Source organism: Pleuronectes platessa, chromosome 7 (genome assembly GCF_947347685.1).
Source record: "Pleuronectes platessa chromosome 7, fPlePla1.1, whole genome shotgun sequence".
NCBI classification, from domain to species: Eukaryota; Metazoa; Chordata; class Actinopteri; order Pleuronectiformes; family Pleuronectidae; genus Pleuronectes; species Pleuronectes platessa.
The window spans coordinates 10,999,201-11,026,633 of NC_070632.1; the positions used below are offsets into that span (position 1 = coordinate 10,999,201).

Sequence of the window (27,433 nt, forward strand, 5' to 3'; positions counted from 1 at the left end):
CCCTCCTCGCTGTCATCTTTTATAAATAAACATGCCCCCGTGATGACTGGCATGTGACTTCCTGTGTCCGATTGTGAGATTTCAGCCTTTTTTTTTAAGTCACATTATATGCGTCAACATCACAAAACTTAAGTACGAGGAAAAATACTGCAAACCCCCACCCTGATCACACGCTGTGCACACTGCAGTGTCACAGAATCAACTTATGGAATGTGTGAAATGTGTCATTACAAAGACATGATAGTTCACTCCCCTAATTAAACGGCAGCTATTTTAATATCCTCATGATTTGTTGAGTGTTGTAAGAGAAAGTGGTGACGATGTTTCATCAAAACATGATCCCTGAGGAAACCAACGTGAACAGGTACAGGTGAAAACAGGCCCTTAAATTCAATGATGCAGCACCAAATTTCACACACTCATAGATACCAGTTTCCTCAATATACCAGATTGTTATTGTGAAGATACATTAAACAAAAAAGTGGGAAAATGTAAAAGTGACTCAGTAAAGGGTTTGGAATCTGTCTTAATTCGGAAAACTGAGCAACTTCTGATATAATTTGTGTTTTCCCTTCTGGCCTCATGTTTAGGGAAACTGGTTGAGACTTGAGGATACATAGAGTGTGACAGATTCTTTTTCCTGCTCTCAGTTTTCAAAATTCTCTACAGAGCAAATCCCTTCTTTTTTTTTGTCCGTTAGCTTCATATTTGTGGTAACGAAACGGAAAAATGAGGAAACTTCATTTAGCTGAATCAAAGATTTGTATTTGTAACCACAAAACGTTTGACAGCTTGCAATGCACATCCTGGATTCTTTATTCCCAGACAGTACGCTGTTTTCTGGCTTCTCCGAGAAATAAAACAGTCAGTCAAACTTTTTTCATCACTGACAAATTAGATTCAAAACTGCACAGGGATTACACTCCTCTGAATCTGCAGAGGAGACTGAGTCACGTTGAGGCCTCCAGTCCCTAAACTTCTGTGCTTGTTTCATTCTTTTTGTGCTCGTCCCAACATGTGAAAATGCTGTAAACACACAGAGAACATAGTTGGGTCCAGCTGCCTGTCTGAGTCCCCCCTCACCTCACCCCAGCACTCCCCTCCCCCCTCCTCCCTTTGTGGCTGCAGTCTTTTGACTCCTACAGGCTGTTTTGAGTCACTGCTGGCTCCCGGCCTGGCATCCGCCTTCACGAGCCACAGCCCGGCTCAGTCCGGATCCAGTGTCACGGAGCAGAGAGTCTGTCAGGATCAGTTCTCACTGTGTCTAACTGAGCTGTCTGGGTTTTGGATCTCTGTGAGCACGGTGGCAAACTTAATAAAAATGGTTATTTGTGGAATTTGTGCTCTTTTTGTGATAAACAACATGGAAGTGAGTCGCAATACAGAGTTTAATCTCCAGTGTTTTAAAGCAATGAACTAATAAAGCTTGAGGCTGCATCTTTGTGTATTTGCAAACCACCATTTGTTGTTTCAATCATTGAAGCAGCTAATTCGGATCATTAAAACAATGTCACTCAAACCAAAGGACATTTTTGCCGATATATTTTGAGAGTTAAGTGCAAAACAAATACATGTGTTGTCTCGTTCTGTAATTATATATAAATCATATGTCTCAAGATCAACATCAACATAATTAGAAACATTGTGAAGAGTTCATTATCGTGCTGGAACACAGATAATCACTTTAACTTTTTCCATGATACTAGATCTTCTTCTTTTCATACTATACAATTTTATAACATCAGCAGCTGGAAGTGAAAAATCTTACTTATACAAAATCTGTGCAAAAAGCCATTCAAGGTTGATATAAACTGATCAAAGTAAACACACACACCAGAAGCAGATTCCCTCCATCCTGAACCGGCTGATTAGACTCAGCCCATCTACCCTGTCCTCATCACATTAAACCCTCTGCCAGTGCTGAGTGGAGGGGGCGGCGATCTGAAGCCCGGCGAAGAACACCTGGTACCGGTCCTTCCACATGATGAAGGCCCCGACGGCACAGACGAGCGCTTGGGCCACGTTCAGCATGATCTGGATCAGGAAGTAGAGCGTGAGCGTCCCGCTGATCGCCTCACAGTCGCCGGCGGCCTCGTAGACGAAGGTGCGGGCGATTGGGTCGTCTCGGTCCAGGGTGCACACGCAGTCCCCTTCCACCTGCTCGCAGCTGAGGCTACTGGTCAGTGAGTAGTGGTGCCCAGCGAACGCTATAACCAGCACGGAAATGACCAGGCCGATGACACACAGGATAAAGTAGAGGAGCTGTGGAGGGGGAGAATGAGGTCGTGCATTTAACCTTGAAAGCTTAAAAAAAAACCTCCTTTTTATCCTAGAAATCTGACTCCTGCCCCAGCCTGTTGTCTCGTGATCAACCCAGAGAGCCAAAACTGTAGCTTAGAAACCGACGTGCACGGCTCAGTGCCTATGGCAACTTCATTTCAAAGAGATTACCCACAATACCACAGGGCAAGGTCTGACCATCAGAGCAGGAGCCCAACTTCTAGCACGCAGCCGACACAGCACAAGTAAGACAAAGACAGGCCCTGCAGCTCCAGCGGCTTCCGACCTCCGTGCACATCCTGCGTGAGTGTGTGTGTAGCCTCAGAGCGAGTCTAAAAATACAGTTGTAAAATGTGATGGAGGCTTTGTGTTGTTTATGCAATTGCACAATCTCAATAACACTAAACCTTCATCTTAATCCAGGACTTACACAGCGGCGGCGCTCATTCGCTGGTGTATTTTGCTCTCTGTTATGCTTATGGAATTATGCAAGTGATGAGCCGCACACGCTTTGAGACGGAATTTATGTTCATTTGGGAGCAGCTGTGAGATCTGGGCTATAATTGGTTACAGGGAGACGTATGTACAGCGAGCGCCTCAACAAGTGCTGTAAAGCATAATGTGATTCACTAAGTGGAAATGAAACACCGAAGCGGGAAGAAAGCGAAAGGCATCAACATTCATATTGTGGTTGACAGTCCGTGTTTGCACACTGCAGCACTTTTTTAGTGAGCACTTAGGAACTCACAGGGCTCCCATTTGACAAACTGAGTGTCTGGACACAATGCAGGGCAGGCTGATCGGGGATACCGGAGAGCCAGGATCCGTATCTGCCACAACAGTAACCCTTAACTTCAGGAATATCTCTACTTATAGCACATTTGCTACTAACTCCACTTGTATCTCCCCTCTTGATAACGTTGAGCCGAGGGCAACTGAAATTAACGGTCCGACTGTAAAGCCATGCAATCTTAAAGCCCTGGTTTCATTCAGCTCTTTGAGTCAATCACAAAAACACAGTAAAGCTCAGTTGTTTTGAGACACATGGTGGACTGACTGCAGCTACTCTGGTTTATACATTTATAAGACTTAGATGCTGATACAACAATGTCAGTGAAAACACATAAGACCACAAACATTAAAGGTAAATTTTAGTCAACAAAAATCATACAGCACAAGATTTAGTTGAACAAAACTGCTCCAGGAAAAACTAAATATTAATGTTTCTATATAGTGTATGTAAGAATAAGTAATAGAATAGAATAGAATCACTAGAACATCAGAATTATAGGTTCTACTTCTGAAAATCTCTCTCTCTCTCTCTCTGTATATATATATATATATACAATATATCTTATCAGTTACAGGGAAAGAAAGTGTTGGATATATGTTATTTATCCCTTAATTTTTTCAAACATCCCTAATTTCAAACAACTTGAGGATGTACATTCAAATGTAATTTTTGTGATTCAGAGAGTTTACCATTTTCTCTGTGCTCATACCGTTCAGTAAATCTTTCTAGACAATGCGTCTGAGTTGTTTTGAAACAGTCTGTGTACATATTTGAACCCAGTATGCACACAACAGCCACACAGGAGGAGAGAAACGGGAGGATGCTGCTTCCAGCGACCTTCTTCTCAGCGGCAAACAATGGTGGACTGATTTTAATTGCCTTGAAATTCCAACTGCATATATTGTATAGCTAATTAAGCCGTACAATCCGGTCGCATTAATCAATGCACTAATCCACTCATAGGAATCCCTGCAGAGCTCCGTTAAACAGGAATGCAGTTGAATGCCTCCCTCTCTCTCTCTCTCTCTCTCTCTCTCTCTTACTCCACGCCTCAGACAGTGGCAGTTCTCAGAAAACAGAGATCTAACAACAACAGCGTTACTGAGTAAAACATTGTTCCTGCGAAGGTCACCGAGGAAAATGGAAAAATACACTGATCCGGTTACAAAGAGTCCTGTTGTGCATCCTCAAGGAACCTGGTTTGACTGCGTACGTGACACTCGATCACATATCCCACCTACTTTCATTTGTTTGCAGAGGGTGTGCGAGGATGTGCGATTGTGAATCACCTTGACAATGAACTGCAGAGACGTCCTCTCGTCGGGGACGTAGGTGATACAGCAGAGGACGAAGCCCACGATGGAGACGAAAAAGAGCTGCAACAACAACAGCAGACAACATTCAGCATAGTCTGGTTAGATCCACTCTTAGTGGAACAGTTCTGAGTCATTTTGTGGCCTCTCACGATCCAAAGGAATGTGATCAACCCCATTCAATTCTGTGCCTGAGCTCTGATGGATGATATTATTTATATATTCTGCACCGTGTTGCTGTAGATGTGATATACAGGTTTGCATTCTTGCTATAGAAACAGGATGTTTGTTGAAGAAAACCTCTCGTGGCCACGTTTTCCTCTTAATATTGCATGATTCAGCAGAAAGCTGTCATCTGATTACATTGCTCTCTCTCTCTCTCTCTCTCTCTCTCTCTCTCTCTCTCTCTCTCTCTCAGACACACTCACACTCTGTCTCTTCAGTGCAATTGGAGTCTTGTGACCAACGTTCAGCATCTTATTTAAATGTTTTTCCCAGGTTTGTAAGTGTTCAGGGTTCTGTGGAAAGTTCCTGATGACCTCAGTGTTTTTCAGTGGGCTGGATCTCGTGAGCCTCGGACTCGGGATGTTAGTGTCTAGGGATGTTTTTCGACAGAGGAAATTGCATCTGTGACAGGCGAGGAGCCACACACAGGAACACCACGGGGTTTTTTTTCTTCTTCTATTTTTAACTCTGAAATGTGATTTTAAATCTAATTCAGAATTATGATGTTTTACTTGTTTCATGATTCAAAATAAGACTGGAACGTCACTTGTTGTTTATCAGAGACAGTTAATCATTGTTCACTTGTTGTCAACGGAAAGATTCGCCTCTACAGCTTCGACTGAAACTGACATTTGAAGACTTAAAATTACACTTCATTTGTTTTTAATGTATGACATGCGATCTGTCAGCGCACTTCAACTTTCTGTTGTTTTAAATTAAATTTCAAATCGAATGAAACTTACACCCCCCCCCCCCCCTCCACACTTACATTACCTCTGACATTGACGGAGATTTCGACCTAGTGTATCGTTAAAAGTTCAGCTGCTTCCAGCAATAACCCTGTTCAGCTGTTACATTCAACTACTGAGATTTAACAGTTAAACTGATTTCAGTATCACTCAGTGCATCAACCTAAACAAAAACTCCAAACCTGATTTCACATTAATAATTTTTTTTAAAGTTTTTTAGACTTTTAAGAAAAATGTTGCCTTTCCCATCCTGCTGAATCAAAAATATCATTGTTGCAGTTACAGATAAAGGGAATTAGAGCGTACCTCGTCAAAGTCAAACCTTATAATAACGTAGGTAAAACGTGTGGTTAATTTATCTGAGTGTACTGACAGTGATGACGACATGTGAGTAAGCACAGCAGCACATTTGCAAGTAACAACAAGGTGTTTAGATACTAGTTGATCAAAGGTCAAGCCAGAACAGGGCATTCTGGGATTGGCTGGCTTGTTTCATCCGCCCAGATGTTGAGGATTCACCGGACATGCAGCAGAAGCACCAGGAGGCTCAGGCAGGACCCCGGAGACAGAGTGGAGATCCAGGTGTGGGCAGTCAGACGAATGTGACAGATGAGATTTATCAGAACATGACAACAGCAGTGACTGTGAGAGGAGGGTCTGGGCCGGTGTTGAAATGCAGTGTGGAGAGAAGTATCCATGCAAACGTGTGCATGCAGAGGCTGATGTTAGAGCGTGAGGACGGAGCTTACGATGATCCCCGCCCAGTGTGGGGTCTCCCGGGTCAGGAGCGAGGGGCTGATGGCCGACATGAGGAAGGCCACGACTGCGACAGCCACCCCCAGCAGCAGCTGGAGCAGGGCGACGAGCAGCGGGAAGCAGCAGCCTCTGCACCTTTTGCTTTGTCCTGGCTCTGGACTTCCATCTCTCCTCTTCTTGGCCTCCGTCTTCTCTGTGGAACCTTTCTGCCCCATTTCTCCTCCTGTCTTCTCACTCCCTTTCCCCCCTCTGTCCCTCTCAACTTGAACTATTGCAGTGTTTAGGGTGGATGAGCCTGCCTGTCTGCCTGCCGACTGCCTCCTGCCCCGTCCCCTCCCTGCTGAGGCCTCCTCTCACCAAAAGCCCGCAGCCCGGTTGCTATTTGGAAACAGAGAAGGCTCTGAACTAATATGGAAAACATTTGGACTGGATTCCTAGAGCCGCCCTAGTGCCACATATAGAGCAGGCGGCATACTGTGGAGGAAAGCAAGAGAGGGGAAGGAGGCGTGGGGGGGAGGAAGACACAAAGGGGTACTCCAACGTGCGGCAGCGAGAGGGTTTCTCTTGTAGTTACATTAAACACGAGAAAGGGAAAGTGCAGGGCCACATCAGCAGGTACGAGTTAATGAAAAGCCAGTGCAGAGGAGGTCACACTTCATTTGAGATCAGGAGTGATTGGATCCCTCTTTGTCAGCACTGTTACACAAGAGAGCCATACGCTGCCAGCCCGACAAGAGTCACATGACTCACAGGGAGAAGTAATGTGATCATAAGGCATGTGAGGGCATTACAGGGGCTCGGATTTGGTTGTTTTTGAACAGTTTAATGTTCCGAGGAGGGTAACAGGTGTCACTTAATATCAGATTAACTTCCCGGAGAGGTTGATAAATCACTGGTAATGTGTATATTCACAGATCCAGACCCTGCTGACTTGTGTCATTAGTGAGAACAGTAAAAAAAAACATCACCAAACCAGTGACTCTGGGTTATTTTGGGGGGTGAATCGGCTCAGATTATTTTAGTGGATCTGAAAAATCGGCCAAAGTCATTAAACCTTCCATTAGAAATAATTATAATCACCATTAATATTACGATCACCGTCATTTCCCCATAGTTAGACAGAGACATCGAGATGAAGGTGGGAGAGCAGCGCACATGCTGAGATTAATAAAGAGGCGAGAGGCACGTGTTGGCGCACACAGCTGGGCCGGAGCCATGGTTACTGACAACGCAGCTCTGAGTGGGTAAACCTTCCCTGCTCCGGGCAACAACACACACACACACACACACACACACACACACATTCACAGGGGCGCGCACACTCACACACCTTGGGAAGAGGTCGCGCCGTGTTTACGCGCGGTGTTTACTTCCCGTTAATCCCCGTGTTTTCACCAAAGGCGTTAGAAAGGGGGATTGTTTTGGTGGTTTGGAAAGATTAGGATGTTGAAAGTTGAATTTTTATTGCCAAACCAAAATAGATCTGATGTTAAAATGGCGGGGGGGGTGCACCATTTAAGAGACGTGGACATTTAACCCCGTGGACTCCACTCCGGATAATTCCTCATCATCAGCCCTCACACCACGTGCCACTCCTGCAAAGTTTGAGGACACTGACACTGCTCAGCATTAAACCTGTCGTGAGCCTGATCTTCCTTCTCGGCTCCTCTTCACGCCTGTGCGCCTTGTGCCACGTTCCGCGCACGAATCACGTTTCCCCCCAGCAGGTCAGCGTGGCTCGGACGACATCGCTATAGGAACAGCGGCGGCAACACAGAGAAAGCTCTAATTACCGGACTTTGTGCTGGTGCAGGCTACACGTGAGTCGGAAGCTGTTCCCCACCGGAGGCGCGCGTGCGCTCTAACCACAAGCACTGTCGGCTTTGCAAAGTGGCAGCTCAGGGAACCATAGACAGATCAGTCTGAGGAAGCAGCTCCACCGGAGGACACGCACTGTGCATCTGTCGCCCCCGCAGCCGCCCGTGTGTGGACAAATCCGTTCCCTGCAGAAGAGGGAGAAGAAGCTCGGGAAGGATAAACAGCAGCAGCAGCAGCATTAGCAGCAGCAGCAGAGAAGTGATGGATGAAAGAATACCGCATTTACAGGACAGACAGTTCATGGAGCACGCAGACTTCTTGGGGTGAGTGTCGCTTTTTTGGGCAAAAACTCTTGTCAAACTACCTCTGGTAAACTGTGATGGCGGTGCGGAGAATAACGGGACACTTTGCTCTTTATTCAGGGTGGACTACCCCTCTATCTACATGTGCAAATCCAAAAGAGGAATAAAACGAGAGGATGGAGGGAAGGTGAGAATCCTCAAATCCACTTTTTTCCCCTTATTTTTTACGCACAATCCGCTTGTCGCATACAATAACTTTTGGCTTTAATATTTCTGCCATAAAGCAGTAACCGGTTGTGTTTTCCCCCAGCAGGACGCGTACAAGTTACCACACCGGTTGATAGAGAAGAAGAGGAGAGACCGAATCAACGAATGTATCGGGCAGCTGAAGGATTTGTTACCCGAGCATCTGAAGCTGTCGGTGAGCTCACCAAACTTTTTTACACGACCTTGCGCAGATCCTGTTCCGTTATAACAAGAAATCATGGTGAACACACAGCTGCATGTTTTGTTTCCCTCCACAGACGCTCGGGCACCTGGAGAAAGCAGTTGTCCTGGAGTTAACACTGAAACACTTAAACGCACTGACTGCTGTGACCGAGCAGCAGCACCAGAAGATCATCGCTTTGCAGAATGGTAAGAGAAACACTTATTGACAATTGTGATGTAAGAGAAGCGGTTGCGTGGGTTTCTCGGGTCGCATGAACAAAGTTGTGAGATTAAATTTAAATCTATGAATCCATGTAAAGTGTTTGAAATCATAGAGAATGTAAATGCATTATGCAAATATCATTTTTTTTGGACAAAACTCCTTAGATTTACGCAGTTGATCGAGGACGTGTTTACTTGTTAGTATGCAGACAGGCAGACGTGCTGTTGACACACGTCCGCCTCGTCTCGTCATTGACTTCTGATGAGCTCCACTTTACAGAATAGTGCTCTGTTAATCTCTGAACTGCGTGTCTCGCAGGGGACCGGTCGATGAAATCTTCCATTCACGCGGACCTGGACGCGTTCCACTCCGGGTTCCAGGCCTGTGCCAAGGAGGTCCTGCAGTACCTGAGTCAGTTTGAGAACTGGACGGCGCGGGAGCAGAGGTGCGCGCAGCTCATCGGCCACCTTCACAAGGTGCTGGCGCAGGTCCAGCCCGGCGCGCCGCTGCTCCAGCACCAGCTCCCAGCCGGGGACGCACAGGAGGGGCCGAAAGCCGACAGCCAAGCCAACTGCGTCCCGGTCATCCAGAGGACCCAGGGCGGGGAGCTTAACGAGAATGACACAGACACGGATAGTGGATACGGGGGCGAGGCAGAGAAGAGCGAAGGCAAAGATAAAGACTGTGCGCGCAACAAGGGGCAGGGGCCAAAGGCTGTGAAGATCAAGCAAGAGTTTGGAGACGAGCACGCTGCCAAGAAGCCAAAGATGAGCTGGTCTGGGAGCGGGCTAGGGGGCGCAGACGCCTCCAGGCCTGACCTGGCGCTAATGAACTCTCTGATGGGAATAAGCAGTGTGGGACAGCAGACACCAATCTGTATGCCTTTTTACTTCATCAACCCCTCGGCCGCGGCCTCTTACATGCCTTTGTTCGACAAAAGCAACATTGAAAAGTACATGTACCCAGCAGCAGCAGCGGCCGCTCTTGCGTCCCCATTCCCCTGGCTTTACCCTGCACACGCGTCAGCCGCTGCGGCGGCGGCTGCTGCAGCCGCGTTTCCCGGCTTGTCTGCGCACTTTGGCGGCTCTGATCAGTCCAAGGACTGCCTCTCCCCGGACGGAGAGGAGTCCCACGAGACTGAGGCGAGCTCACCTGACGAGCGTGAGGAGAGTCTCGCCAGTGACGACGGGGAGGGTGACGCAGGTGACGCGTTCCAGGAGAACAAGAGCAGCACTCGTGATCAGTTCCCCGCGTGTCCGATGAGCTAATCTGTCCGTGTTACCTCTGTGCGTCCTGCTGAGAAATGTATGTATTCCGTAAAAACGAATGAATTTGGGTACTTTAAAAAAAACGAGGTCTCACTGAAGAGTTCCTCGTGTCCAAGATGTTGGAGAAGGGGACAGTTGTGACGGCGCGTGCCTTTTGCACACATGTTAGAATGATCATCGACAATGATTGACACTAGTACACGACTGTGTTGTGCTGGAGTTAGTTTTTTATCCTCTTTCATAAAAAATATTTTGAAATGGCAGCATTGGTGCCAAAACTTTGAATACTTGGACAGTGCGCAGCGCAGTCTCCCAATCAGCGAGTCTTTTTTTGGATGTATGAAGTTACGACTGACCTCTGCCAAGGTTATTAAGAGCCTGGCTGACTCTTGACTGTAAATATTACTACCTGGAATACGGTGTGATTCATTCACGTGTAAATGTGCACTAAACGGGCCTATGAAATAAAGAAGTGCCCCGGGAAGCTGACAGGACCTCATCCCAAAGTTTGCACGGGGATATTCTTAGTGGAACACAACACACACAGATATACTTTAACAGTTGCATATTGATAATAATGAGATTAATGGAGAGGTGCTGGATATTCTGGTTATCTTTTCTTTAAAGAAAACAAAACGATCATAAAAGAGCAACATGTTGTAAATCCCCTGACTGAGGCATTTCTGCCCAGAGGTGCAGTGACCTGTGACCTCCAGGAAACATTGTAGGATGTAGTACCTTAGGCATCAATGATATTGAATGTAAGATGATCTTTACTCTTTGAGATGTAAAGTGCACTTTTCCCCCGCTTTGACCCCCCCCCCCCCCACCCGAACGTCAGCTCATCCTTCTCAAAGTCAATCACTGTATTTCTCTTTGAACATTTTCATTGTGTGAGTTGTCTTGAAATAAAAAATACAAAAAAATAATCATAATTTCGATTTGAAAAGAGGGAGCAGAGTGACCAGATGCTTTGTGATGATTTCTTGAAGTAAATAGATTTTTTTTAATAAAACACGACTCGAATGATGATCCGACGTGAGAAGCCCATCACACGCCAGGCGTCTCCATCCTCTGTGTTGTATGCCACCACTCTGTAAAACCTCTCTTCATATATTTGACTAAGACAGGAGAGAAGCTGTGGTCCTGTGACCCTCAGCCATGATTCTCACTGTCTTAAGAACTTTAACTTTATCTCAGTCTATTTTCTAAGAGATTAATTCCTGCAGTTGTTGTGTCATCAGCTTTTTTTTTCCACACGTGACAGAATGAACAGATGATTTTCATGCTATTTTCAATACATGACGTTGCTTTTGTAGTTTTCTTTAGCTGTTTTTGCCTCAAATCTGTTATCAACTGTTCTATGAAGTGGCATGTGCGTCTGTAAATAGTTATTTTTTTGTGTGGATATACCATAAAGTATACATGTCTATGTCAATGTTGTAGAAGTCTATGGATTAAAAAAAAAAGAAAAGATATATAACTGAGCAACTGTTGCACATTTCGTTAATGCTTTACACATATGCTGTTCTAAATTATTGCTGATAAGTTGTAAAATAAACATCAAAAGCAAACTCTGCAGGCCTCTTCTTGTTTAACACACAGTTTGGACTTTATATGCTACTTTTAGGTGACGGGGGTCAGCTCACTGTTTTCTTGCCAAAAGCAGAAGTACAGTATTCACAGAAAAACATTCCTGGAAGTCAAATAGATGAAATGCAACACTTAATCAGCTGACAGGTCACAGAGGAGGAATGTACAGTAAGCCACGGCTTTTAGCAAATGTCATGTGATAAAAGGATGATGAAGTCAGATTACCCTCATGATGAAAAACAAGAGGCCTCCTCCAAACCAGTCAGAACCTTCAGGCAGACTCAAATCCACTCTTTTGTTGTCCCCATTAAACTGTCACAAACTGCAATATTATTTTAATCCTCATGAATAATGACATCTCGCCTTCGTGGTGATATTAGAGACGTGCAAAATGAGTCCCAGTTTACGTCTTTCAAAGCTTGCGAGGAGTGTGCATGCTGCCTTAAGGTGCAGCCCGTTTTCCAGTTAATTCCCAGTGTAGTGATGGAGCAAGGCCCTGTTCCCACAAACTTTTAAAAATCAAGTTTTCTTTCTGAGCTCAAGTTATTCCCCCAGAGCTCTGAAAACTTCAACAAGTGTAGTTTTTGTCTTTAATTTACTAGAAACCATCCTCCTATAAACCTCATATGAAGTAAGGTTAACTTACTGCTTGAATATCTGTTTTATACCGCGACAATATTCTTCTTCAAAAAGTGGTTTTCCTCTCACTCTCTCCCAGCCATGTTGAGTCCCTTGCCTCTTCCATTACTGAGCAAATGTCTCCATCTACTGGTGAAAGGTTTGGAGATCATGGCACTCAGTAGAGTTTATACCTCCACTAGGGCCTGACAGTTCCTTTATGAAACCACTTTGAAATTAATTTGATCCAGATTATTATTTGAATCTGGACTGAATTGCACACAATCTTAAATATCAGTCCCTTACCTAGTAGCGTTCACCAAGATTCATAAATCATTCTCTGAATTATTTTGAATGGACTGCTGCTGAGGGCGTACCCCACCTCTCCTCAGAATTTCACGGAAATCAGTTGAGTAGTTTTGGCATAATCCTGCTAAATAATAAATACAACTAAATGAAAAACATAAATCTCCTGGGTGGAGGTAATTAATTCCAAATTTACACCTACGAGCCCAACACTCAGTGAATTGTTGACACCATTTGTGACACATATAATATCTGTCAGATGGTTTATTGAAACATGCAATCCAAGTCATATCAGCAGCCAGACACAGCCGTACATCTGTCAACATGTTGCAGTATATTAAGGCAGGAAAAAAAATAAAAACAGGTTATGTACAGTCAACATCTTTTAAGAGTTCTCTTGAACATATACAGTTGTAAACAGCGAACACGGCTACGTATGTCTCATCCCCCTCGGTGGAAAAAATGCACACAAGTGGTTTCTTAAAGGGTCACATCCACCTGAAAATATAGACTATCGTGGATAAGAATCTTAAAATGTGTCTCTCCTTCAACTGAGAAGTAGAGACAAAGGTTTTATTTTTTTTCTCTCCCCTCGCTTTCACGTCAACTTTTGTTACTCCTGGTGGACAACGCTGATCCCAACGACAGGAAATGGTAATACAGTATCAAAGTGGAAAGTACTCTCATTTATGTTCTTTCCATTGACATCTTTACAGAATACTGACAGACACAAGGTCACTATAATTCTCCTCTATCGTCTGTGCGGCGACGTGGCACTAATGCAACTATCGAACATTTTTTAGCTTAACTGACTACGAGCGTTACTTCAATGTCTCCGCTAAAGCTCTACTGTATAACTCTTCAATACACCTACTGAGAATATAAGGCACTTTGATGTGATTAGTAGCTGAACTACAACCTAAGAGGGGTGTCTAATCTTGGCTACTCTGGCTCCATACACACACACACACACTGTAACTGTAGCGATCCGTTGTGTTATTATTACATGCCTGCGATTTTAGATTCACCACGCGGATTTATTACACTGTGGCTGCTCTGCACGTCCTCGTATGGCTATAATAACATGACAATCATGCAACAAGACCTGCTAATCTTTGGCCACCAATCCTCACACGGAAAAAACAAGCACAATACATTTGGCAAAACATAATCTGTGTAACGACAAGAAAAGAAAAAAAACAGCTCAAAAGGATAATTAATACTGCTTCATTATGCAGCTTGTGCATAATGCGGGATTGAGGGCACTGCATTCTGCTTCGTAATAAAATATATAATCATTCACTTAATAATGATAGAAAGTAAGAAAACATTTACAGTAAGTGATCATTTTGGTACACACAGACGGGAACATTCTTCAGTAACAAAACTATTAACTATTTGTGCATAGTTTAAACATGAACAGACAGTCCGAGCTACAGGGATAGATTCTCATATGCAAAACGATCAGATCTAGACATCTACAGACACAGGAGGAGTTCTCTTTACTTATATAAGACCCAGGTCAAATGCATTTTACTGCAGAGATAACATGATTTCAAAGATATAGAGTTCATAGATTCACATACCAAGAATATTGTTCAAAAGGCAACAGTTCTCAATCATGATGCTCGTGAGAAAACATTACAAATCATTCAGCAGGTACTAAAGTGAGAGTAAAAGTACTTTGAGTGGATATGTCCATGAATAAAGTCCACATCAGCCTGATGTTTAGAAAGTCCTGACATGTTCAGAGACGTCTGAACATTTTTATTCTTCATGCTCTAACTTCTGACGGCTCATCACTAAGTGCTAAATGACTTCCATTCCGTGATCGACATCATTCCTCCGCTATCGGAGTCTTTACAGTCACGGCTGCCTCCAGGTGATTGAAACAACAGTGCATAGTAGTGTGCTACTGAGGTATCCTGTACTATACGACTTCCACGCATTGATGGGTTCGGGGGCTTGGGCGCGGGGGATGGGGGGGTGGGTGCTCTGGAAGGGAAACAAGATGCATTTCCTTCCAATCAGAGCAGCCTCACACATAGATCCCCTCCGGGTTCAGGCCAGACGTGAGCGGGTTGTGGAGGACCCGTAGGTGACCAGACATCGTGTGGGTCGACCCAGGGCGCTTCAGAGAGCCAGTGAGGGGAACTGTATTTTAATGAGAGAACAACAGACAATTAATTTAAAACAATGCACTGAATGTAAGTCCATCCATCCATCAATTGTCTACGCTTATCACTTTGAGGGTCACACGGGAGCTGGAGCAAAGCCCAACTGGCACTGAGCAAGAATTGTGGCACAACCTAAAAAGTTGGTTTAACAAAGGAGACATACAACCAGTGACATATTCACACCTACGGTCAAAAATAAGCCTTGAGGAAAACATATTTTCCCTGTGATTTTCTCAGATTTTTGTTGAATTTCTTTATAAAATTACATTGTTTTTAAATGTGTCCCGTTTATTGACATCCCTAAAAAGTGCCAATAACAATAACCCTGATAACAAAATAGATTTCAAGTTTGTGCTATGTGATATATTTGCCACCAGGGGCCACTGCTGAGCCGTGCAGTGAATCAGCAGATGCAAGGGGTTTATGGCCCAGCACAAAAGATTTGACACACATGAAGAAGAAGGTTACTAGAAGGACATGAACACTCAACTCATTACTTTTCCTAATTGGAAACCATTACCATGAAGTTTGATAATCCAACTATGGAGTGCGTGTCACGCAGAAAGAAAATCTCTTGGGAGAGGTCAAATATTTAAGTTTGATAAAGACTGTTAACTGTTGTGTTAAGGATTTGAGCCAAAAATCTAATCAGGTTACCTCCCACTGTTTCACACAGCCACCCAGTTAATTTACGACTACAGTGGATATAAATTGTTCAATCAAGTTTAAGTCAAACATGAAATCCCATACACTGCATTTACTTGCTCATTAATGCAGAGGGAATGCAGAATACTAAATAATTCATTAGTGCTCTATAGAAGAGCTTAAACCTGAGGCCTGTGCTTGTACATTTGGATTTGTACATTTATTTCTTTGCGTGCACATTTATTTGTAAGTTTGTGTATTTCTTTTTCAGACTATAAACTTTGCTTTGCAAGAGTGGATATGCACCTCTTTGCCCGGAGGGCTTAATTTGACAAATTGGTGGTTACGTCCCTTGTTACCTCACATAATGCACTCTAATTTCCCCTTAAACTATATAAGCAGCTAGTCAATTTAATGTGGTGAGCCCCTGTTGCATTGTGACTGCTCTGTGCTGGTCTCCTGTGGGACGACAGAGCTTTGGTCCTATAATGCCATCACAGAAGCATGTGACAGAGGCACAGTGTGATGGGCGGAGTCAGGAGGAGAGAGAACAGTGAAGGAATGACGCCAGGTCCGCCTGTATCCTGGCAGCTGTTGGCATGGAGACTATAACTGACACTGGAGTGGGTAAAAACTAATATAATACTTCATTGCCCCCTCCTCACTTTATCATCACAATCTCTTGCTCTCTCTCTTTCACTCACACACACACACACACACACACACACACACACACACACACACACACACACACACACACACACACACACACACACACACACACACACACACACACACACACACACACACACACACACACACACACACACACACACACACACACACACACACACACACACACACACACACACACACAGCTAAGTCATTTCCTCTCAGCAGTCTATCAAGACATTAGGTAGAAAAATAACACGTTTCTAGATGGAAACTCATTATTTCACTAATGCACAGTCAAACTGCCATTTAATTGAAAGTGAGCTATTTGTCACCTCGATGAACGGCGGCCAAAGCCATTCAGACATTCCAAATATCCATAACGTACATTTAAAGAATCCAAAAATAGAAGTGCAACTGTCAATATGATTATTAAAAATTGCATCTTAGTCTCTCAGGATGTCGAAAGTGACCGATCAAATGAGCTGTAAGTCCCTGTCTCCTCATCCAAAGTCTGAAAAGTCGAGTTGCTGAGCGAGAGTTCTGTAGTTGCGATCACACAGGGATGGTTGAACTTGTGCTCATCATAGCCTCCTGCTTAAAGAACCACGTGTGCACACAGGGCAAATTTGTATCACATGCAAGGTTTTTATGTGCGTGGTTTTTGAGAATAAAAAAATCGTCATCATGCATACCAAGAGTGATGTGGTTACTATCCTCCTCGCTGGGCTCGGCTGGCAGCACCGTGACTTTGGTGCCTGTCTGCTTGATGAACTGCTGCAGGTTAACTTGCCTCAGCTCCTTGGTCAGTTGCTCCAGATCATGATGCATGTCCTTCAATGAAACAATCAGTCATTCAGAAAACTGTAAATCATTAATAGCAGCTTGAATCTGACCTCTACAGAAACAGGTGACAAGAAACTGAGGTTATATATATATATATATATATATATATATAATACAGCAGCCAACATGTGAAGGTCTAGAGCAGAGTGATGGAGACCTGAGCAGAGAATGATGTCACGCCCTGTGTTTGTGATATGAGCAGCCATGTTCTTTGTTTTGGTTTGCTGCTCTGGTGCACATTCACGTTATAAAGAAAGATGGTAGTGATGTAGGGATTACACACATGTGGACACCCTCAATTGACCCCTTTTCCACACTGTGACATCTTTCAGAACTCATCCGTCACCTGCCCACATTGATGTTACAACCAGTCTATGGGCTACACACAGCTGAAAGTGCTAGCCACTGTAGTGTCTCACACAGAGGCTCAGACAAAACAGGAACATTAACCTGCAGATGTGATTTGATAGATCTATTTGACTAGTCTGCACAGCAGCTGCCTAGATGGACTGTTTATTGTAAGGTCTCTTAAAGATAGTGTGAGTTTAATCTGTTTTGCTTCTGGTTGTGTGTGTTTATGAAGCTCTGTGCAAAACCAATCTTGGCAATGAATAGTGTATATGAAACCTTTAAAGGCATCTTCTTGAAAGATGATCCGTCTCATCTCTGTAACGCCCTGCAGCACTCGTTTGCTGAAAATCTCTGGTAGTGAAAATAGGTGTTTAAATGCTCACCTGCAGTTTTTTACTGCTCTGTCCAAGGGACCTGTCCACGGCTCTGCAGCTACTCTCCAGCTGCACAGCCTGTCTCTCCTGGGCTTTCAGCTCAGTTTTAACCTTGAGGACCTGAGCCCGAGCCTCTGCCTCACTAACCCACTGGGTCTCCTGCCGCTCCCTCTGCAGCCGCTCCTCCTCCAGACCGGCCTCCACACCCTGATGGAACAACAAAAACACTTCATGAAAAAGAAGAACTTTGACAATACACAGACGTGACTGGAACATCTGGTAATAATTAGGCAACTATGAAGTAACGAAACAACTATTCTTTATTTCTTGGCTGCTTATATCTTTCAACTTTTCCTTTCCAAATCTTTCAACACAAAAACATGTTTTTATCCCAGATATAGCACACCTGTACCATTGACAGTTTCTCTTCAATGTCGTGTTCACAGCCCTGCAGGCGTCCTCGGAGCTCCTGCAGTCTTTCTTCCAGCTGCCTCTCACTCTCCAGCTCAATCTGCAGCTCAGTGGCCCAAAACTCCTCCTCCTCCATCTCCACCTCAGTCTTCCTCAGGTGCTTCTCCAGCCTCAGGATCTCCTCCTTCAGGCCTCCTCCTGCACCTAGGTCTCCAATGCACACTCCACCACGCACCCCTCTCCCTTCAGCCCAGGACTGCAGCTCACTCTCATAGGCCTCCAGCTTCTTTTCCAGCACGTTGAGAGTCTCTCTTTGTAGACCTACAAGTCTGACCAAGTCTTCCATGCGACAGGCCCACAGGCTGGGAGATGCGGTCCCGATGGCCGTACCTCCATGGTGCTGATTCCCACTGTTTCCAAGGAGAAGTCTCCTTTTGGCCTCAGCCTCCCCGATGCGACCCCCGCTCAGTATCTCCCTCAGTCCTCTAGGTGCACCGGTGAAAGTGAGAGACTTGCGGCGCGGTTCGCGGCGCCGGAGGGAGCGGTCATTGGGATGACGAAGCTTTGCTAGGGGAGGGAGGCTCTGCCGGTGCAGCCCGCGTTCAGGTCCCCTGAAACCGGGCCCTTCAGAGGGGGGTCTTTCAGTTAGGGAGGGGCCTGTGCGGTGCAGAATCAGCTGGACATCCCCAGCATACTGGCCCCAAGTGTTCAGAGAGGCCACAGGGCTCTCATGAGGGGCGAGGTGGCGCTCTGAGTCCCGCCATTTCTCTACCAGAGTGTATCTCCCAGTGCGACCTGTAAACATCACAATAGATGGTTATGAAAGTCAAAGACATAGAAACACAGCTATAATACTCTACCAGCTTACATAACTAACATGTGCGAAACATAGACTGTGAAGATGGACGGCATGGTGGCCCCTTCCAAAAGAAAAGCCAGTGTCTTGATCGCCCCCTAGTGGCTGTTTGAGGTCAACGTCATAAATCCGGCCTCCTCCATGTTGGGAGATGGGACATGGAACAGAGTATAAAGTAAACGTCAAATAGACTTTGCGCCGAGATTGTTTCTGGTTAAACTAGTTCTCATTACCCTGATGTATATCTTATTTGAAATAGTTATTTGATGCTATTAAAACAGGGTGTAACATCATGATGACAGCTCAGAGTGTGACTCACGACTGTTTGAGCGCGTGTATCACCAAAACCCCCCAAACACTGTTTATTTGGAGTGGCTCCAAATAAGATGAGATATTTTGGCTTTGTTTCTGTATAGTGAGAGGAAGTGGAGAAATGTTGTCCATACAGTCTCTGGTTGGCACACAACCGTCTGCTTAAATATTCAGCAGACAGAGGAATATCATCATCCCCATTGGTGTAATGTTTCATAGTTTTTCCACTAGAAAGTTGAAATTGTGGTTTCTGAAAACGGCTTGCAGCAGTTTTATAAGTGAGGAGAGCAAAACGTAATGTACTAGTAAAACAATACGAGAATAAGAACTGGATAGATCTATAGGTTGGTTGGTGTAACAGTATTTCTCAGTGGCTTGAGCACTAAGAGAAACATCTTTACATCACATATGATTCAGTGTTAATAACCTATACAGAGCACTTGAGTAATGTGTAATCAATGTGATCAATGTTGACTTACTATCGTGTATATGGTTTAATATATTGTGACGGTAGAGGACGGAGCTCAGAAGTGCTGCATTCTCAGTTTGGCAGGACACAGAGCGATGAGTCAGACTTTCCCTCCTACTACCCCGCGCTTTGTGGGAAGTGATGTCAATAAAGTCTGCTCAAGTGCCCCCGTTCCTGGAGGAACCATATGGGAAGGGGGGGGGGGGGTGATCAGAGAACCAATAAAGCCTCTGACTAGATCCACTGAATCTCAGCAGGAGCTGAACATGTAGGCAGGAGACTCCTTCTTTATGTCCTTCATGACGACTTCTTCTCACTTGACAAAAGGCTTTTTGGAGAGCTGCAAACCCAGATGACAGTTGTGGGTTGATGATTCCATTGTTTTGCATGTTTGGATTTTCCAAGTGTGAAGAACTTTGGGGAAGTTTTCTCCGCAGAAATGCAAAATGAATGTGAATGACATATAAATCACCAGGCCTACTTTCAGTTGTATTATTGGGTAAAAAGAGCTACACTGCACTGCACACATTCACTGAGTGAAATTTTGTTCTGCTATGCTTGAAATGCAGCATATTGTAACTAAACAATATCTCTATTCTTTAACAAAAGTAGTCACTCTGTGACAAGTGGCACTTGATTAAGAATCATTCGGTTCAATTAATACTGTTCCCAATGAACACAAATCTGATGTGTTACATAACAATTCCATCTGATCTATACAATCATTGGACGCATATGTTCATGATACAGTTTGAAACCCAAAGCTAACCAGCTAGCATAATTTCTTTAAATAGCAGTTGAGTTGAGTCCTTTATGAATTCTGATGATTGATTCATATAGAATTCTGTATGTAAGCCGGAAATTTCCCATGATGGAGTAGCCTAATTCATTAAGACCAAGTTAGTGCAGTTAAAAGTTTAACGGTAGCTTCAATCTTAAGTGTGTGTGTTTTTTTTTTTTCAAACCTATAGCCTGGGCCAGAGCGATCACTACTTCCTGGCACGTGGTTGCCTCAGTGACCCCACAGACGACCCTCTGGACTCCATCCACCCAGACCTTGAGCTCCATGTTGGGTCAGAAGCGAGGTGGCCGGTTGTGATGTGTTGGCCCCGACATTATTGAAGGCTCCAGCGGTGCAGGGCAGTTGAAACCGCTCTAGGTATTTCACTGGGGAGGAAACAAAAGGGAAAACAGGAAACGGTGAGTCAGGATGTGTTCACGGCCAGAGTTATGATGCTCAGTCGGCTTTAAGGATAAAAGTCTTCCTAGATGTACAAACAGTTCTGCCTTTTGGTTATACTGGCCAACACAAGTGGTCAAATAAGCAAAAACTACAAGATGCAGTCAGGCTATTTTAGCAACAGCTTAGGTAAGGTGAGGGTTGCCCAGTTGAGAATGGATAGACAGGCCTGCCAAGACCAGCTGGCCAAAACGCTGTTGTTTTGTTCTTCTCTATGAATAGGTACATGTCTGTTGGGGGTGCAAGATGAGTGTGCGCAGACACATTTCCAAGCCCAGTTCCTGCTTTTGTATAAAGAACTAGATAGAGGCAGCGAAGACAGAGCAGGAAGACAAGGACAGGAAGAGAGAGGGAAACAGAGAAGGCAGAACATGTAAAGTAATGTAAAAAAAAATAAGGAATGAGAGTGTCAAGAGATGTTCTGATACCGATGCCAGCATTGAAACTGTTGGATTTGGCATCAGCGAGTTCACATATCTTTGTATCGATCCAATACCTTGTCTTTAAAGTAGACTGGTTTCACCCAGATAAAACTGCAATTTCCTCAGGAATCACGTTCTCCTGTCTGCTCCAAAACAGCAGTTAGGTTGCACTGCCACTGGCAAGTACTGTTCTTAGAGTGATGAAGAGTGGCGTTAATCAGTCGTAGCTAAAATGTCAGCAATTTGGAAACATTTCACGCTGTCCTGCAAGTTAAATGGCGACGTGTACCAAATGCAACACTTCAGATTCAAGTAATTGAAGTGTATTCCTAGATTAATACATCTGTATTTTCTTTTTCAGGTGTGACTCACAATCTAGATAATAAAAGAAGCTCAATGGCATTCATTCTCTGTATGTTTTTCAAATGGTAAAACCTAAAAGCATGCCATCGACAATAGATTGAATCAATTTCTTTCGGGTTTAGTAGCATACAGCTGATAAATACATCATATAAGCTGTTATAAAATAAGCACACCTTAAAATGTGAAGGTTAACCAGTGAGAGCTTACGAAAATCCATTAAAAGCAACAGATTCTCCGAAACGTTCTCGAAGGACAGGAAGAGAATGAGTGGCATCTCTCCAGATCCGTATCAGTCTCCTTGGATCTAACCTTCACTGCACCTACACCGCCGAGTCAAAAGGTCCTTTTGTTCGCCAACCCCCCACTAATTACACCTCCCCTGGCCCACGGGTTCTCTCCACACTCTAAGTCACCAGACAGTCCTACCCACAACCCACTGCTTCTCCAAATGTGGTTAAGACATTAACAGCGCTGCGAGGTAACATCTGTAGCGATAGAGAGAGAGAGAGAGAGAGAGAGAGAGAGAGAGAGAGAGAGAGAGAGAGAGAGAGAGAGAGAGAGAGAGAGACCACCAGAGCTGCCGCTAACGATTCTTTTCATGATTGATTATTGTAGTTATTGAGTTGATTTTTTGAATAGATCAATTTATCGTTTACTTTTTAAAGGTCAATCACAAGTCCTACGTTCCCAAGCTGACATAAAAACCACTTGGTCTGATTAACAGAGCAAAAAGCAAAAGGTGGAACAAATCCTGACTTTTGACAGTCAGACAGCAAATGTTGGAATTCTTGCCACTATCCAGATGTGTTTCAAGTGCACACATTTTGTATCAATCGAGTACGTACAGTCTGTGAGTTTGCAAGTGTCCCTTTTTTTGGCAGCCAGACTCTTGATCACTCTATTCTTGGCGTATTCACAGCTGGTTGGAAAGTGCTTTTGTCCTTCATTCAGACTGACCTTAAATGGCGTTAAGGATGGAGGATGGAGAGGAACAGGAAAGTAGTCAGACACTCAGGCACGACACCAAGCCAGATTTTTCTGCAGTGACCCAAAACCCTGTCACCATTTTGTTTAACCCTTTTTTCTGGGCGGATGAGGAAACAGTAATGGGGATGAGAAGTCTTGATGCAGAGCAGGCACAGGGGATTTAGCCAGAGAGAACATTTGGATACTCTGGAGGCGGAAGACGAAAAATAAATACTTCCTGTGTTTTACAACACTTGTAAAGACTAATGTCATCGAGTCAAAATGGATAAACACAGAGCACTTCATGAATTTCTGTGCATTGGGAATGGTCATGAAACTTTAATTTGTATCAAAATGCACAAACAATAAAAAGGAGAGTGCTCAGCCACAGCAGAACATTTCATGTGCAGCACAGACAAAACAAACAGGCTTATCCAAGGTCTCTTCCTCAGAGAAAACTCAGGGGAGCATTTACAAATGTCACTCACTCGGCCCCAGACTCAAAACATTTATTGTATATCCATTAACACTAACCCAGAAAACCTAACTTATGATACAGGCACAGTGGCGTGGGGCAGAGTGCCATCCTGAGCCCTGTGAGCTCCATTCCTCTGGCCTGTCAAAGCCACAGCCTGGGGAGATGCCCGCTCCCTGATTTGTGCAGCCCGTCTTGTGCCAGAGGAGCATTTCATGAGGCGAGAGGAGGGCTTAAATTCCTGTGAATTCCACTTAAGCTCAGTTGAGAGATGATCAACTTCCTGCAGTAAAAACCTCCGACGCGAGGTGATTTTCAGCCCCCGCATTCATTTGTTTCAGTCAGTTGAGCGGGGTTGACTCGAGATGCATCCCCCCTCAGAACAGCGAGGTGTGTGAGCCTGCCCGCTGCACACCCGGCTGCTGGGGACAGTTCTCCAGGCCTACATGAGCCCACTGAGCTGGCAGTGAAAAGACTTCAACTGGCTGCTGGTGTAAACAACAACCTACCATATGCTACTGTGGGGGCTCCAACATGACCAACGCACTGCAGCACCCGCTAAGACAAACTGAGGAGTCTTTAATGTAGGAGCTTTAAAAAAACAAAGCCAGTGTATCGTGCAGTTGAACACTTTGCTGAACATGGGGGAAAACAAAATGGGCGTTACGTACAAAACAAAACCAAGAGTGCGTTTTACTCAGGAGAGCTCACTGTGGGGCAGTAGCTGAACAAAACTGAGAAAAATGATCTCACAGGAAATCACCAATCACTAATGTTCCACAAGTACTGCCACCCTGAATAGATGCCATTACCCTCTGGTTCCCGGCCGACTTGTTGACCATTGTTCACTAGAGGGGGAAAACAACACATCCATTTCATGCAGCACGGAGGTTTTCTCATTGTGAGTTTGAAGGAATGAATACCCAGTTAGCTAATGAAGAATTATCACTTATCTATTATACGATTCTGACATGCAAAACTCCACCACACTGCTTTTAATTAAAGACAATGGGATACTTCTTAAAGACTGGAGAAACAGCAGTCTGTTAGTCTTTAAACCTCCTTTCCCTATTGCTAACCAAACTTTAATTCAAATTGCACTCCCTGTAGAGAAACATGTAATTACTAGCAATTTATACGCTGCTGTAATTGGTAACAGATCTGTTGTGAAGTCGATTTCTGTGAGCAGCCAGAGACAGACACTGGTTTACTGTGGAGGACCTGGTGGTAACTTGGTTGGAACAAATTGGATAAATCTTTTTTTCCCTGCAACTCAGTTCCTTCAGATTGTCATCAGGAGCTACCGGCCCAGACTAATCCCTGAGTCATCAGGTATATTTGGGTGGTAACAGTGGTGCGCTGGAAGGATCACAGCCCCTTGGTTAAAAGTCTTACAGTGGGAACAAGATAAAGTAGTCCCTCATCGTCAACATGCCAGCCGGGCCCGCACACAATACTCTCTGTAAATATAAACACAACAGAACATGACAGAGAAAGACTGCTGCCAGAGATGGGCCTTGATCCTGGAGGGTGGAAACTGATAACGTCCTGGGTATGCATTCCTGGGCTGTGAGAATGCAACCGGCCCTGACTAAGAGATAAGAAAGCTATATGGGTCTGTCCACTCTCTGATCTCTGCTATGCACCATGCAACAGCTACACAGTGACACTTCAACGAGCTGAAGCCAAGATAAAGTGTGTTCAATGCAACATTCTGGATAAAGGAAATGAGCAAGATCAAGCTCCTGGTTCTGAAGAAACTTAAAAGATGAACCCCAGTTTCCTAATGTTTTCTCTTTTACAAGACCTAATGGCTGCAATAAAGATAAATATGCACTTAAATGCAGTTGAAGGGGGTATTGTACATTTCAGAGAGGATGAAAGACCATTCAAACTCACCTTTTTTGCGTCTCAGGTTTTTTGAGAACAGTGAATGGGAGCCCAACTACATACAGAGTCAAAGAAACCGCAACATTTTGACAAAAAAGGTGCTAGCATTGGCCAGCACCTCTGCAGAATTTTAGCTACAACTCCTAAGTTTTGCTGGTGCACCAATCTGTAGGCTGGGTGTTTGGAATTAAACCCACTTCCAGTCACGCTATACACAAAACCCACAGCTCCCGAGAGCGCTCCAGTGGCCCCTGCCCCGAAGCAAACCTCCCCCTCTCTCTCTCTCTTTCTCTGCCTGGCTGATATTAAACTATTAGGCGCTGGAGCAGCCTCCCCTATTCCCCTATTTGGGAGGTCAGCGCTGGCAGGATCTGGAACATCTGGACGGCACGTTCAGCCAGCTATAATGCCGCCTTTGTTCCCTTGCCATGTTCCCTGCTCTCTATCCAGCTTTGAAGAGCCAGCAGGGCATAGGCAGCAGGCTCCTGCACTGGGGCACAGCGGGGCAACAACAAAAAAATAAGAGGCCTCCGAGGCTTCAGTTTACATGTTCCAGCGGTTTGTAAAACAGCATTTGTAGCTGAATCACACTCCAAAATATAAGCATTTATATAGAGAGAAAATGGTTTAAACAACAGCAGCTGTAACGGAAGACTCATGAGGAAAAATTGTTTTTTTTAACCTATTTATCCAGTCTGTGAAAGTTTAGTTTGCAGCCTGGTCTTCTTCGTGCTTTGACACGAGTAAACACAGCAAAGACCTCTGAATTACAGGATTCTATTACCAAAATAAAGCAATCCTCATAGATCACAAAGCAGTAAGACAAAAACAGTGTTTTGACTGAATGCAGCTTCTCCACAGGTTGGTTCTGCTACACCTGGTGTATGTTAGAGAAGAAGTTATAGGTAGAAATAACTGTGGCTGACTTTTTTAAATAATGACTCTGTCATGAGTAATGATAAATATAAACATTTCAGAAGATGGGAGGTTGTAGTGTTTACAGAAGAGGCTCAATCTGGAGAGACACAGTTATGTGGGGAATAATAACAATTTAACTAAACGTTAAAGTAAATATTTTCCTACTAAGTTATTTTAAGGCAGAATAAACCAATGCCTTTGTGAGGTCAATAATAGGGCTGGGCGATATGGCCCAAAAAGTTATACATATAAGAAACATTCATATCAATCGATATCGATAATTATCACGATAAATTGTGGTTTCTCTCAAGTTTAAAGACTCTTTTTCATGGACAGAGAATGACAAACGCTTGGTGGGCAGAGAAACCTTTTCCAAACCTGAGGAAGATCAGTTATGTGTTTTACCTCCTTACTTTGCAGTTCAATCGACAAGCAATATATCGATGTATATTGAACTTTTGGGTATTGTTATCGAGAAACAATTACATTGCGATAATTATCGTTTTATTCAGCCAGGTAGCAGATGAGGACACAACTATATTAGCCACTAAACATCCTAGAAGACCTTCCTCAGTGGTGTTTTCCAGTGTTAGTTTTAGTATTAAAAGGCACCACCGCCTCAGAGTTGCTGTGGAGGAGGACGAGGTTGGAGAAATGGCGATAATTAGCTGTAGTGGTCTCCCGGAGGCAGGAGAACTATTCTACTACAGAAATGTTTCCGTTATCCGGCGTCACAACTATACGACGCGTCTTCCACATCCAGCCATCACCGTTATACCCAAACCGTTATATCCGCTCTTATCTCACCTCCACTGCGCAGAGCCGGTCCGGCTTAAGGGCTCCTTATCCCGGGAGAAGTTCACGAAGGGAAACCGGAGGTGAAAGACGTCAAATCCGCGGTGGGAGCGTTTCCTCTCCTCTCACCGTCTCCCGGTGAATCACTTCAGACCAACTGCGACAAAGTAACGTTTCGCTGCGGGACGACGGAAAACGCGACGCACGACTCGAGGCTGCGGACGTGACCGAAAAACAGCCGACTGCTGTGTTATGGTCCGAAACTTTGAGTCCGTCCGGTGTCTGCGCGCTGGTGTTTTGCGGTCGCTGCGGAAATTGCCCCTCTCTCCCCGTTTCAATACTCCTTCTGGTAAATACTGTGCTTTGGAAGTGGGACACCGCAAGGCATTGTGGACTGTTTTAAAGCTGCAATGCACTCTACAGGGGCGGAGGGGCCGAGGGGCCGAGGGGCCACCTACAGCCCGAAGACAACTCCTACACTTCCAGGACATTAAAACACCTCCCTCCATTAGATACTCACACAGAGCTGCGTTCACACTGAAAGACTTACTGCTTAAGTGTGTGTTTCCTCCTGATCT

The 27,433-nt window shown here is 44.5% G+C and overlaps 3 protein-coding genes across 7 annotated transcripts; 1 reads left to right on the forward strand and 2 right to left on the reverse strand.

The window, feature by feature from the left end:
- Positions 1–743: 743 nt before the first annotated feature.
- sspn (sarcospan (Kras oncogene-associated gene)) lies at positions 744–7,841 on the reverse strand. The gene is made up of 3 exons (XM_053427571.1): positions 6,110–7,841; positions 4,363–4,449; positions 744–2,262 (listed from the first exon to the last, which is right to left on the reverse strand). Exons 1-3 carry the CDS (start codon positions 6,329–6,331, stop codon positions 1,903–1,905), a joined length of 669 nt encoding a protein of 222 aa, XP_053283546.1. The 5' UTR covers positions 6,332–7,841; the 3' UTR covers positions 744–1,902.
- bhlhe41 (basic helix-loop-helix family, member e41) lies at positions 7,191–11,733 on the forward strand. 2 transcript variants are annotated; one of them, XM_053427569.1, is made up of 5 exons: positions 7,191–8,257; positions 8,357–8,423; positions 8,547–8,657; positions 8,761–8,872; positions 9,207–11,733. In XM_053427569.1, exons 1-5 carry the CDS (start codon positions 8,196–8,198, stop codon positions 10,154–10,156), a joined length of 1,302 nt encoding a protein of 433 aa, XP_053283544.1. In that variant the 5' UTR covers positions 7,191–8,195; the 3' UTR covers positions 10,157–11,733. The 2 variants fall into 2 exon arrangements, with proteins under 2 accessions (XP_053283544.1, XP_053283545.1); XM_053427570.1 differs by having other exon boundaries at positions 7,195–8,257; positions 8,550–8,657.
- A 1,186-nt stretch (positions 11,734–12,919) lies between these two features.
- LOC128444738 (ras association domain-containing protein 8) lies at positions 12,920–27,223 on the reverse strand. Of its 4 annotated transcripts, XM_053427365.1 has the most exons (7): positions 26,868–27,223; positions 22,769–22,984; positions 20,752–20,953; positions 18,145–18,944; positions 17,748–17,945; positions 16,863–17,001; positions 12,920–14,827 (listed from the first exon to the last, which is right to left on the reverse strand). In XM_053427365.1, exons 3-7 carry the CDS (start codon positions 20,852–20,854, stop codon positions 14,712–14,714), a joined length of 1,356 nt encoding a protein of 451 aa, XP_053283340.1. In that variant the 5' UTR covers positions 20,855–20,953; positions 22,769–22,984; positions 26,868–27,223; the 3' UTR covers positions 12,920–14,711. The 4 variants fall into 4 exon arrangements, with proteins under 4 accessions (XP_053283340.1, XP_053283342.1, XP_053283339.1 ...); XM_053427367.1 differs by lacking the exon at positions 22,769–22,984 and having other exon boundaries at positions 18,151–18,944; XM_053427364.1 differs by lacking the exon at positions 22,769–22,984.
- Positions 27,224–27,433: the final 210 nt, after the last annotated feature.

Bases quoted from the DNA above. Each gene is read 5' to 3' on its own strand.
- bhlhe41 (XM_053427569.1), top strand. From the start codon at position 8,196: ATGGATGAAAGAATACCGCATTTACAGGACAGACAGTTCATGGAGCAC. The intron at 8,424-8,546 runs GTGAGAATCCTC...GTTTTCCCCCAG, and splicing joins AACGAGAGGATGGAGGGAAG to CAGGACGCGTACAAGTTACC. The intron at 8,873-9,206 runs GTAAGAGAAACA...CGTGTCTCGCAG, and splicing joins GATCATCGCTTTGCAGAATG to GGGACCGGTCGATGAAATCT.
- LOC128444738 (XM_053427364.1), bottom strand. From the start codon at position 20,854: ATGGAGCTCAAGGTCTGGGTGGATGGAGTCCAGAGGGTCGTCTGTGGG. The intron at 17,946-18,144 runs GTGTGCTATATC...TTGTTCCATCAG, and splicing joins AGAAACTGTCAATGGTACAG to GGTGTGGAGGCCGGTCTGGA. The intron at 14,828-16,862 runs GTATGCATGATG...ATTAAAATACAG, and splicing joins TAGTAACCACATCACTCTTG to TTCCCCTCACTGGCTCTCTG.
- sspn (XM_053427571.1), bottom strand. From the start codon at position 6,331: ATGGGGCAGAAAGGTTCCACAGAGAAGACGGAGGCCAAGAAGAGGAGA. The intron at 4,450-6,109 runs GTAAGCTCCGTC...TTGTTGTTGCAG, and splicing joins CACACTGGGCGGGGATCATC to CTCTTTTTCGTCTCCATCGT. The intron at 2,263-4,362 runs GTGATTCACAAT...CCCCCTCCACAG, and splicing joins CTCTGCAGTTCATTGTCAAG to CTCCTCTACTTTATCCTGTG.